Raw genomic sequence first — 13,775 nt, forward strand, 5'->3', positions numbered from 1 at the left:
CTACTGTATTGGCCATTTAAGTTTGTGCTACTGTGATTTTATTTGCAAGCGTTATTCTTACTGAATTTGATAGAGTAGTTTATTCATCAATGTTGATGATTAATTATACCGTCTCTAGTGAATTTTATTTTAATTTGGTGGCTTTTATTGGGAGAAAGTGAATTTTGTATACTGTACTGAAAGTTTCTGCCACTTTGTGGTTTGTTTATTTAGTTTGTAAAACCAACATTTGAATGTTAGAAGAATACTAGAATGATTTTATCAATTATGGCTTTAATCTGCTTAATGTATTTCAGTGCTGTGAAACTGTGCAACCGGATGGTAAAGGCAGTCAGTGCTTTGGAGTACTTCATGCTTCGAGATTGGGTCTTCCACAATACGCAGACTCAGTGCCTGTGGGACACACTTTCTCCTGCTGACAAAGAAATATTTCATTTTGATGTAGATGATCTTGACTGGGATGAATATATTGAGACCTATCAAAAAGGCTGTAAGCAGTATATCATGAAAGAGAATCTTGAAGATATACCAAAAGCTAGAAAAGTAATGCACGTTATGCACTTCTTCCACCGCCTTGTACAGTTAGCAATGATGTATGGTGTGTGGTGTGTGTTATCCTCAGACTCTGCCACCAGTTGCTATACTCTCTTCTTCAGTGGTGCCTCAAAGCTGCTTTCACTCTCTCCTATTTTGGCAGCAGCAGAAGAGGTAGACGTTGAAGTTGATGTTTTATAAATTGTAATGAAAGTCACTTGGTTATCTAGGATACATCCGGAGGTTTGGTCAGTGAATGAGTTACATCTCTTCCCTAGGTATGTTTCCTAGACTGGCCCTAGTGATGACATCTAGGTGTGTACAATAATTCCAAGGATATTCCTAAGTCGATTACAGTGACTAATAGACAGCTACCCCTGCACTCGAAGAATAATCTCTAAAGGCTTGCGTAATGAATGAGATAGTCACATCAGAATCCTAAGAATGGAGTTGTGGCCGAGGTGACGTCATCCAAGCGGTAGCTCGCTCAGACACCACACTGACATAAGCATCTACCTCGTGAGCTCTGATCGAGGCACTGAGGAAGGCCTCGCCTTTGTGCCCCAACTAATTGGGCATTTTGCTTGCTAGTGGATCCTCCTTGGCAACTGAACAGATCGTACCTTATGCTTGTCCTTCAAAATACAGCTTTTCAGGGAAAGTTCTTCTACATGCAGAAGACTTCTGTCCATTATTTGTAATGCTATATTAACAAGCATTTGGGAAATTTGTTGCTAATATCTAAGGTAGGACATTTATTAGTGTAAACCATGTAGAGTATGGAGTGGTATTTGGAGGCCACAATTAAGCAACATCTTGTAAACGAATGCTCAAATTACCAGAGTTCTGGTTTATTAGGTATTAGTGATACAAGTAATACCTCGTTTTGTAAATAGTATAAAGCATGTAACAATTTTCTGGCCCAAAAATGTAAATCGTCAGTATTTTATATTATATACTGTAAATGTTTTTAATTACAGCAATGAAGTTGAGTCGTTGTTCATTTGTCAGTAATTAATATAAATAATAATTAACAATACAGTAAATGTAGTACGGTTCTAACTGACTGTAAAGCATGTTTATGTATAATGTTAGGTTAAGGTTGCATTTTACTCATTGTCATGACAATACTTTATCACGTTAAATTTCATTTCTAGAAGAAAAATCAATAAACCTGAGCATGCATGAAACATAAGATTACTTATGTATACCAAATTTTAAGTTCTCAGGTTATTTGATTTTCTGATTGGATAGTGATGGTCTTGGCCATTCTTGTTATGCAGGTCTAGTTGTGGTGGGTCTTGGGTGTTAACTGGGTGGTGATATTTACAGAACCTAATGGCATACAGTAATGGAATGTAATGAATCGTGTCTTGACAGTTCTTGTATAATTTGTGCATGGATGGTTCTCGGTTTGCATTGTGGTAATGTTCCTGTACAATCTGTGTAAAGCAAAGTTCAATGCTTCATAATAATCATGCCTTACAGGCAGCATAAAACTCTCCTTTTCTTGGATCTTTCTTTGCAATCATTCTTAATGTAAAAATCTGAGATGCTGAGTCCCCTCCCTCCCTCCCTTCCTTTCCCAAACACCTGGTTTCCAGTTTTCATAAAGCTCCTAAAAATTGGAAATGTGGAATTTAATAAACCTGTGGGATTATTCCCGCATTCGAATTTTGGATAAAATTTCATGCCCACATATTGCTTACGTAAACAGCTGAATGTATGGCTTGAGATTAAATATCTATTGGAAGCAGCATCCAACTTTTAAAAGCCCCTCCTCCTAATTATTTTATTTGGGTATGTTTATGCATCCCATCATTTGCTCTTGGAGCTGTGAACTGTAATTTCTTTCATCACTTCTGGCTCAAAAGTTCATTAAACTTGTTTGCCACTCATTGCATATTCAGGCTCATTCATGCTTCAAATGTCATATGTTCCCATTATTCTATTGCCCCTTACCTGTTTTCACTTTGTCTATTTGTCTAAATTTCATGTATGGTGTGATTTAATTGTCTTTGCCTGTTTGAATAATTTCTCTTGCCGATGATAACGCAACATAATTTTCATCTTGTGCTTTAGCATGCTGGAGCTTTCTTCTAGGTCTGGTCTAATGTATAGTGTGTGTAGTATTTTGAAGGAGGATTTTTTGCTTTAGTTCTTGAAAGCCTTGTTCTGAATATGCAACTTATGTTATTCTGTTGATATAGGCCTTTGGTTTTAGGTGGGTGCAATAGCTACATCCAGCTCTACCTTTTTTTGATTCCTGCAATGGCTCAAGTTTATGATCTGCATACATTGCCATTTCATTTACTTCAGGAGGCCATTTACAAACATCAGTATTGATTTAATTACCAAACCATGGAGGGACCTTGCTTGCCACTTCCTCTCTCAATAGGACACGTTACCCATTTGATACACTAATGCTGTTCAATCTCTCGTTACTTCATTTTTCTTTTTCTTTTTTTTTAAATTTGTGTAGAAAGTTTGGCAATCTAGGAAGTTTCTTAAATGTAAGCTCATTATTTTGCAGGTATAGGGTAATTTCCAATTTGTTAGCATATTGTGTATATAGTAGAGCATTATGTAGTGCTGTATCTATGCTGCTGCTTCCAATATCCAAAGCAGATTTGATTTTGGCTGACTCCCCTGCTTAAATCCAATTTTTTCAAATACATTTTCAATTACCACCATTGATAATGGTTTCAACACTTGGATCATTGGCAAAATCTCCAGAATCTATCATAAAGTTCTTCAAACATCAAATTGCTTTAGCATATTCCTAATTAACAACGTTGTTTGCTGTTCATTTTCTACTTGTATGGCTGTGTAATAGCAGTAGCTGACCTCTGGCTTTAGCTGCCATCCCTGCAGGCACAGTTTTGAAACATTCATAATTGTATAAAAAATTTTAATCCTAATATTTAACATGGAAGGGGAAGATTTTTTTTTGTTTACCTTATAGAAGGTTTTTTGCATCATACCCCTTGCCAATTTTGATGAGCATGTCTGCCACTGTAAATTCATATTGTATACATATATAAAATGTGTATTTCACTGTTGAAACAGTGTGGTTAGGCCAAAAGCTTGAAGGTTGACTCTGATTCATAGTTGTTTGAAAGTTGTACAATTGTTTCCAGTTGTAAATAGTGTTATATGCTTTAGGAAGTAGTTAACTAGGATTAAATAATAACTTAGATTTGTAAAAATTTGTTTAAGAAATGGACAAAATATCATTGTTAATATTGTTTTACATGAAATACATGTCACTTGACAACTATTTACAGTATTTTGATATCAGTTTATTTATGAAATTAATTTTAGTTAATTTTAGGCAACTGATGTTGGACCAAAGCCATTTGAGAGAACTTGTTGCCTGTATCTTATTCTTTTTTTATTTAAAGCAATGTACAGTGACTGATATATACTTCATTGCCAGTAACTTGTCTTTTAAGCATCTAGTGTAAATAGCACTGAATTGTATATGTTGGCGTCAGCAGTCACGAATATGAGAAATAATATGTATAATATATATTGTTTATATTGAGCTTTTCCTTCATGATAAGTAGCTGTACTACCATGAGGAAGATTGAAGTACTTTGCAATTTTGAAGGCATCGCCAGCAGCTGCTGTTCTCACTTCTTGAGTCTAGGGACAACAGCAACATTGTGATGCTGCAATATTGTCTTGTACTCTTTATTTTAATTTTGGTTATCACTATATATATACTGTATATATAATGAACATCACAATTATCGTATGTTTTAATAATTAAGCTGTAATTTGAATTACCACATGTACAATACTTTTTTCTATTTAATGTTTATTCACTGAATACACTATAAAGAAAAAAAAACTTATGGTACAAGTTTCACTACCTTTTTAGGACATCATTGCTGTCTGCACCTAATCACCAATTCTGCTCTGCAGAATTCTGGCACTCGTTATATAACCAACTAAACATTTCCGATAACTTCACTAACTGAATACACAAATGATGACTACAAAAGAACGTTGCTCTTAACATAACTGGTAAAAAAAAAATTGATTTTTTTTTTAAAACAAGACTTAGTTTTCTATTTTAATGGTTTGAAGATTAAGTCTTCTCAAATTTATTTTTGTATCCAGCAACCAATACAAAGGCATGGAGAGGGGATGTATGTATTCCTGAAAGGAACATCTGGCACCAGTAACAATTACTAAAGATGGAAGGGTTTGACTATCAAAAATTACCTTGACTACTGTATTTTAAGGGGATGACGACAACCACTGAAAATGTATAAAGTTCTGTCACCCTTCTCAACATGGGTTGGAAGGATTGTGTCAAGGCTAGCATTTGGCAAGATGGTCTTTGAAACCTGAACTGGAGCATCACCAATGAGAGGGGGGGGGGAACAGCTAAGCAGGCAGTCACCTTAAAGGGAACCTTAATGATTCATGTGCCAATCTGGATGGGAATAAACTGAACATGTACAGAGTCTATAAGGTCAGCTATGCATGTGCAAATCATCAGGGCAGATGCCATCAGGTGATATTAATACTGTATTTGAGAGACAATGGGTCCAAGCAGGTCATGGACTGTAGCAGCCATGATGGGAAATGTGTGCGCACTATGACAAGGGCATCACCTCGAAGTCTGTCACTCCAGGTGACGTGGTAGTCACCAGTGGGGACTTGCTCAACCTTGCCAAGGGGAAGGGAGATGATCTGATGGGTTAGACAAAGCTTGGTTTGGCCCCACCACAGCTGGAGGTAAGGAACCTGATCTTCCAATACAGTTGGTCCAAGTCAGGTGGGGGGCCTGGTCACCCACCTATTCTATGAGTCTGAGGAGTCGAATGCAGTCAGTCAAAGCTATTACACAAACAGGCAGAACCAATTTGTTTCCCCTAAACTCCAGGACTAGTTAAATCTGTAATCATGAGGTTAAGTAATCATTGAGCATGCTTAGTGCCAATATGGATGGGCTAAAGCCTAATTTTTTCATTTGACTAGTTGCATAATAGTATGGACTTTTTTTTTTTTTTGTTTCCTGCCAATGTTTTTAGTATCACTTTCAAACTGGAATACCAGTACTGTACTAAGCTATTGATTATAATGATTCACTGCATCAAGATGAAGCTGCTCTGGCATATATTTGTTTTTCATTTAACGTCTACATTTATGGTAGCCTGGGTTTACCTAGTGTTGGAAAGGAGAACTAATATGTCTGTTCCAGGCCTCGTGACCACACGAGCTATACCCTTAGTCAAGATTACAGTACTAATAAAAATTTCACAGCTTCTCTGGCATTTTTCCCTTAACTGGCCAATTTCTGCGTTTATGGTAGCCAGGGTTTACCCACAGTGTTTCAGAAAACACGTGAAACATTAGTCCAGCCTGAGTTGTCAATTCTGAACCTCTGTAGTTTGGTTCCCAGTACGCAAGGTGGAAGCCTCGTGCCTGGAGACCTCGTAGTATCCTGCGAAAGGCATTTAAGATTACATAAAAATTTTAACCAGAAAGTGCTTTGTTATCTACATACAGTATCTGTTGACTAATTGCAATATATTTGCTTTCCACTTAAACTATGCACACTGGATTTAATTTCATCATCTTTATTTAAACCCTCAAATGTACATTATAATTCTTTACTTACTGCCTTGGGAGATCTTAATAAGCCTGAAAAAAGTCATCCAAACCCCGATAGTGGGAAACCATAATTAAGGATTAAAACATAGTAGTAATCACCAACCTGAGATACTTGGCAGCACTGGCTAGTAGAGAGTGGTGATCCTGGGAGCTCGCCTTCCCCTGGCGCAGGTCCTCTAGATGTACCTCAATGGACAGCTGTTGTGTACCTTCAAGTATGTCTGTCTGTAATGGAAAGGTGCCAGTGAGAAGTGCTCTTTAAGAGCTCTTTCTTATAGTGTAATATTAACACACACACACACACACACACACACACACACACACACACACACACACACACACACACACACACACACACACACACACACACACACACACACACAGACATGCTACTAAGTGGCTCCCAGAACTGAAGGGCAAGAGCTACGAGGAGAGGTTAGAAGCATTAAATATGCCAAAACTAGAAGACAGAAGAAAAAGAGGTGATATGATCACTACATACAAAATAGTAACAGGAATTGACAAAATCGACAGGGAAGACTTCCTGAGACCTGGAACTTCAAGAACAAGAGGTTCTTGAAGTTCTAGATTTAAACTAGCTAAACACAGATGCCGAAGAAATATAAGAAAATTCACCTTCGCAAATAGAGTGGTAGACGGTTGGAACAAGTTAAGTGAGAAGGTGGTGGAGGCCAAGACCGTCAGTAATTTCAAAGCGTTATATGACAAAGAGTGCTGGGAAGACGGGACACCACGAGCGTAGCTCTCATCCTGTAACTACACTTAGGTAATTACACTTAGGTAATTACACACACACACACACACACACACACACACACACACACACACACACAGCCACACAGGTAGGGGAACAGCCTACCTGTAACGATTCGAGAAAGAGACCTGGGAGTGAATGTGACACCTAATCTAACTCCTGAGGCACATATAAATAGGATAACGACAGCAGCGTACTCTACACTGGCGAAAATTAGAACTTCATTCAGAAACCTAAATGAGGAGGCTTTTAGGGCGCTTTACACTGCCTACGTGAGACCCGTCTTAGAGTATGCCGCGCCATCATGGAGCCCCCACCTGAAGAAACACATAAAGAAACTGGAGAAGGTTCAGAGGTTTGCGACGAGGCTTGTCCCAGAGTTACGAGGGATGGGATATGAAGAGCGGCTGAAGGAACTGAACCTTACGACACTAGAGAAAAGAAGGGAGAGAGGAGATATGATAGGGACATATAAAATACTCAGGGGAATTGACAAAGTGGAAATAGATGAAATGTTCACACGCAATAATAACAGAACGAGGGGACATGGGTGGAAACTGGAAACTCAGATGAGTCACAGAGATGTTAGGAAGTTTTCTTTTAGCGTGAGAGTAGTGGAAAAGTGGAATGCACTTGGGGAACAGGTTGTGGAAGCAAATACTATTCATACTTTTAAAACTAGGTATGATAGGGAAATGGGACAGGAGTCATTGCTGTAAACAACCGATAGCTGGAAAGGCGGGATCCAAGAGTCAATGCTCGATCCTGCAAGCACAAATAGGTGAGTACAAATAGGTGAGTACACACACACACACACACACACACACACACACACACACACACACACACACACACACACACACACACACACACACACACACACACACCCCCACCCCATGGCGGGGAGGAGATATGGGGAGCGAAGCTGGTAGACGTTATTGACAGGAATTTCCTAACACAGCATGTGAAGGAAGATACTAGGGAAAGATGAGGGGATACGCCCAGCCTATTAGATCTCATTTTCAACCAGAATGTAGAAGACATCGAGCAGTTGGAACATGAAATACCACTAGGAGCCAGTGATCATTGTGTCCTAGTCTTTGACTACATGATGTAGCTTAAAATTGTGACCAAAGGACAAGAGGTCCGGGAAAGGAGACTTGATTACAGAAAAGGGGACTACAGAAGGATAAGGGACTACCTGGGAGAAGTGCAGTGGGAGGAAGAACTTAGAGGAAAAACAGTGCAAGGTATGATGAACCAAGTCATATTGAAATGCAAGGAGGCTGAAGAGAGATTTATTCCAACAATAAAGGAAAAAGCAGGAGGGAATATAATAACCCATGGTTTAATAGACAGTGTCAGGAAGCAAAGGTGAGAAGCAGGAGGGAGTGGAGGAAGTACAGAAGACAAAGGACAGAGGACAACAGGATTAGATGTAACAGAGCTAGGAATGATTACATTAACATAAGACGAGTGTCGGAAAGAAATTATGAGAATGATATTGCAGTCAAAGCGAAAAAGCAACCTAAATTACTACATAGCCATATAAGAAGGAAGATGTCGGTAAATGACCAAGTGACAAGACTGAGGAAAACAGAAGGGGCATATACAGAAAGAGACAAGGAAATCTGCGAGGTACTGAATGCAAATTTCCATGGAGTGTTCACAACCGAGCCTGAGCAGCTCCCATTGTTAGAAGCGATTACCCTAGATGAAAGACTATCAGATATAGAGGTGACAGCAGAGGAGGTAATGAAACAGTTGACAACATTGGATGCAAATAAAGCTGTTGGACCAGACAAAGTATCACCGTGGATACTTAAAGAGGCAGCGCAGGCTCTCAGCGTACCTCTGGCATTGATCTTTAATGAGTCACTTATGTCGGGAGAATTGCCCAGTTGCTGGAAGGAGGCAAATGTCGTACCGATTTTCAAGAAAGGTGATAGGGAGGAGGCACTTAACTACAGACCCGTATCACTGACAAGCATCCCCTGCAAAATACTTGAAAGAATAATTAGGCTAAGACTTGTTGAGCACCTGGAGAGCATTGGGTTTGTAAACAAGCACCAACATGGGTTCTGGACAGGGAAATCATGCCTAACAAACCTTTTAGAATTCTCTGATAAAGTAACAAGGATAAGGCAGGACAGAGAAGGCTGGGCAGACTGCATATTTCTTGACTGCCAAAAGGCCTTTGATACAGTACCGCACATGAGACTGCTATACAAACTTGAGAGGCAGGCAGGAGTAAGCGGAAAGGCCCTAGTATGGGTGAAGAACTACCTAACAGGAAGGAGCCAGAGGGTAATGGTAGGGGGCGAGAAGTCGGACTGGCGAACAGTAACAAGTGGAGTACCTCAAGGATCGGTGTTGGGACCAATCCTCTTTCTAATTTACGTAAATGATATGTTTACAGGAGTGGAATCATATATGTCAATGTTTGCGGATGACGCAAAATTAACGAGATGAGTTGTGACAGACGAGGATTGTAGGATCCTCCAAGAGGACTTAAACAGGTTGCAGAGATGGTCAGGGAAATGGCTACTGGAGTTTAACACCAGTAAATGTAAAGTTATGGAAATGGGATCAGGTGATAGGAGACCAAAGGGACAGTAGACAATGAAGGGGGAACAGCCTACCTGTGACGATTCGAGAAAGAGACCTGGGAGTGGATGTGATGCCTAATCTAACTCCTGAGGCACATATAAATATGTCGGAAAATCCGACACCATTTAATAATATCATACAGGCAGATAATATTGCTGTGTTGTATAAACAAGTTAACCCATAGAAAATGTAACTTGTAGTGGAATTTCCGTCTATAGAAAACGGGATATCATTACCACATACTATTATAAATTCACCACCTATTATGGTGGGAATTATTCTTAAATACATTAGTCTTTGGACTTTACCATCATAAAAACATCTCATATAAATTAACTTAATTATCAGAATTAAAATAGAGTAAATGTGACCCTTCTATCACTTACTGTCATCTGGACAATGTAGGCCAGTAGCGTCAGTGAGGAGGGAGTGGTCAACCATTGTTATTGTACTTAGACCACAGAGGCTCACGGGAGCTAATACGGCTCCTGTTAATTTTACTTGGACGAAGTGTTATGGAAACCAAAGGTGTACCATCATCAACACGCTGTCAACAAATACAAGTTAAGTGTTCTGCCAAAACCCATTTATCTAACATTTATGGCCATTAATGTCATTAGATAGGGACGAGCCGGTTAGAATACGAACTGCCTCTTAATAAAAGGTAATTAAGCCTAGGTCTTTACGGTTCAATGTACAGTGTTTTCTCTGATATAGCTGTCATATATTAGGATTCTGGCTTTATAGCTAGCGCCCTTTTGACAGGTCAAGACGAGGAAGCATGCTTTGTGTACCAGTTACAGGGTGATGGAAGCTACCTCAAAGAGGATAATTCGGTGTCTACATCCTAGTTATATCTGGTGGACTAAGGCCTGCTGTACAATAAGATAAGGAACCTCTTCAATGTTTAACAATATATGTAGTTTAATACTGTAGTTTGATTGGCTGCATATATATAAATTCAATATAAACCCCCCCTAATGTGTAGAGAATCGATTTGTGAGACTATTACAGAAATACAGTCCACTTAACATCATACAAATTGCTATCGAAGTATACAAATTAACGTAAATATAAATTCTATATAAATTCATATAAAGTAAATAAATATAAATCTCACAGGTCGGTTCCCACAAAATAGGATAACGACAGCAGCGTACTCTACACTGGCGAAAATTAGAACTTCATTCAGAAACCTAAATGAGGAGGCTTTTAGAGCGCTTTACACTGCCTACGTGAGACCCGTCTTAGAGTATGCCGCGCCATCATGGAGCCCCCACCTGAAGAAACACATAAAGAAACTGGAGAAGGTTCAGAGGTTTGCGACGAGGCTTGTCCCAGAGTTACGAGGGATGGGATATGAAGAGCGTCTGAAGGAACTGAACCTTACGACACTAGAGAAAAGAAGGGAGAGAGGAGATATGATAGGGACATATAAAATACTCAGGGGAATTGACAAAGTGGAAATAGATGAAATGTTCACACGCAATAATAACAGAACGAGGGGACATGGGTGGAAACTGGAAACTCAGATGAGTCACAGAGATGTTAGGAAGTTTTCTTTTAGCGTGAAAGTAGTGGAAAAATGGAATGCACTTGGGGAACAGGTTGTGGAAGCAAATACTATTCATACTTTTAAAACTAGGTATGATAGGGAAATGGGACAAGAGTCATTGCTGTAAACAACCGATAGCTGGAAAGGCGGGATCCAAAAGTCAATGCTCGATCCTGCAAGCACAAATAGGTTAGTACAAATAGGTGAGTACACACACACACACACACACACACACACACATATATATATATATATATATATATATATATATATATATATATATATATATATATATATATATATAATATACTGTATATATAAAATGTACACACAGACACACACAAGAAAGTACATTGGGTTTATGAGAGTACATGGCACTGATGCACATTCTTGTAAAGGCACTCATAGCGTTCCAGACAGGTCCTTCATCTAACAGATAATTTTAAATAGATAATTTCTAGCAAAATTGAAAAAAATAACAAGTACATTGCAAGAAAATTTTACAAAGATTGGTAGGCACATTATAGTAAAATTTGAAGATTATCAACCGGTACAGTTAAGCATAATTTTTGGCTTATTTCTAGGTACAGTATATAAAAGTAAAATATGCGTTCAATATAACAACCATGATATAAGATGATGGCAGTGATTACAACGGTGAAGTTGTATGGCTTAGGCACATTTTAGGGGAGTGGGAAGCGCACGATACAGTGCGAGCGTGAAGCACTAGGTAGAAAACTAGGATGAAATTAGGTACTTTTTGGTTTTACTGTTGAATAAGGGGTAGGTTGGACAGCTTTTCAATTCGTTAGGGAGTTCCATGGACTAGGTCCCTTTATTTGCAGAGAGTGCAGACAGATTTTGTTTGACTCTGGGGATATCAGAGAGATATTTAGTTCTGGTGTGGTGATCATGGGTTCTATTACAACATTTCATGATTTACTAAAAAATAATTAATGGAATTTATCTGGGTTACATTAACGATAGTGAGTACGGAAGATGGCTATAGTGAGGAAGATGGCTATAGTGAAGAGAGTGCGAAAAGGGTTATGGCGAAGATAGTATGTAGTGAACAGGCTTTACGACGAAAGGGGGATGGGAAAGATGAGGGGGGGACAGGGAACAACGGGAGAGGAAGGAGGGAAGGTGATGGGGAAAGAAGGGAATGGGAGCTAGAGGGGGGGGGGGGTTTGGGGTTTGGGGTGGGGAAGGGGGGGGGGGAGGGGGGGTTGGGGGGGGATGGGGGTAGGGAGAGAGAGGTACACCCCGGGCACCGCCGGTTACTCCTCTAGTGACGTTATGCGGGCAACAGTAGTTAGGTTTTAACATTTTTGTAGCGCTCATCCTTAACCAGCGCACAAAAAGCAATATTTCTAATAAGATTTTGAAGTCAATTATAATTTTGAAGACACCTCCAAACCTCCACCCACAAAAAAGTGGTTAGTTAATGGTTTCTTAGGCAAAATTAAAAAAAATAATGAAATATTTACCATCTTAAGTTATTTTATTGGATTATTTTGTAAACAGACATAAATAGACCGAATATAAAGTAACCAACCATTGAAGACCCCACAACTTAACCTTTCATAACCCTTGACTTGTATAACATCAAACCCGGTCCTAACTAGCAGCTGTTGCTACCAGTTCCTACCTTAAACACAGTCTCCTCCAGCACGTCCCACTCGGCCCCTTCAATGTCCAGCTTGAGGTAGTGGAGTTGGTGATGCATGTGGCCGAGTCTGGCCATAATGGCGGGCAGCGGCCAGTACTCCACCAAGTAGGGTTCAGCTGCCTTGTCATCTCCCTGGTACTGCAGCTCTTTTAAGAAATACGTCCCCATACGCACCTTGTAGAATGTCAGCCTGGGAAGAATTAAAGCGCACCCTGCTCACTGTTAGTGCTCCGTGCTCACTACTAGTACACCCTGCTCACTACTAGTACACCCTGCTCACTGCTAGTACACCCTGCTCACTACTAGTACACCCTGCTCACTACTAGTACACCCTGCTCACTGCTAGTACACCCTGCTCACTACTAGTACACCCTGCTCACTGCTAGTACACCCTGCTCACTACTAGTACACCCTGCTCACTGCTAGTACACCCTGCTCACTGCTAGTACACCCTGCTCACTGCTAGTACACCCTGCTCACTGCTAGTACACCCTGCTCACTACTAGTACACCCTGCTCACTACTAGTACACCCTGCTCACTACTAGTACACCCTGCTCACTACTAGTACACCCTGCTCACTACTAGTACACCCTGCTCACTACTAGTACACCCTGCTCACTACTAGTACACCCTGCTCACTACTAGTACACCCTGCTCACTACTAGTACACCCTGCTCACTACTAGTACACCCTGCTCACTGCTAGTACACTCTGCTCACTGCTAGTACACCCTGCTCACTGCTAGTACACCCTGCTCACTACTAGTACACCCTGCTCACTACTAGTACACCCTGCTCACTACTAGTACACCCTGCTCACTACTAGTACACCCTGCTCACTGCTAGTACACCCTGCTCACTACTAGTACACCCTGCTCACTGCTAGTGCTCCCTGTCCACTGCTAGTGCTCCCTGCTCACTGCTAGTGCTCCCTGCTCCCTGCTAGTGCTCCCTGCTCACTGCTAGTGCTCCCTGTCTACTGCTAGTGCTCCCTGTCT

At 40.1% G+C, this 13,775-nt stretch overlaps 2 protein-coding genes across 3 annotated transcripts in view; one reads left to right on the top strand and one right to left on the bottom strand.

The window, feature by feature from the left end:
* LOC123769435 (putative fatty acyl-CoA reductase CG5065) overlaps positions 1-4,394 on the top strand; it is a 57,791-nt gene extending 53,397 nt beyond the window's left edge. For both annotated transcript variants that reach the window (XM_045760534.2, XM_045760535.2), the window contains one exon: positions 297-4,394. In XM_045760534.2, coding sequence (XP_045616490.1) covers positions 297-735 — 439 coding nt within the window. In that variant the 3' untranslated portion in view covers positions 736-4,394. The remainder of the gene's footprint in view (positions 1-296) is intronic.
* A 279-nt stretch (positions 4,395-4,673) lies between these two features.
* The window catches only part of LOC123748731 (uncharacterized), a 122,465-nt gene continuing 113,363 nt past the window's right edge, over positions 4,674-13,775 (bottom strand). The window contains exons 3-5 of the mRNA XM_069308826.1: positions 12,757-12,967; positions 6,269-6,390; positions 4,674-5,995 (exon numbers count right to left, since the gene is read on the bottom strand). Coding sequence (XP_069164927.1) covers positions 5,809-5,995; positions 6,269-6,390; positions 12,757-12,967 — 520 coding nt within the window. The 3' untranslated portion in view covers positions 4,674-5,808. The remainder of the gene's footprint in view (positions 5,996-6,268; positions 6,391-12,756; positions 12,968-13,775) is intronic.

The sequence above is a fragment of the Procambarus clarkii genome, chromosome 63 (genome assembly GCF_040958095.1).
Source record: "Procambarus clarkii isolate CNS0578487 chromosome 63, FALCON_Pclarkii_2.0, whole genome shotgun sequence".
In the NCBI taxonomy this organism is placed as follows: domain Eukaryota; kingdom Metazoa; phylum Arthropoda; class Malacostraca; order Decapoda; family Cambaridae; genus Procambarus; species Procambarus clarkii.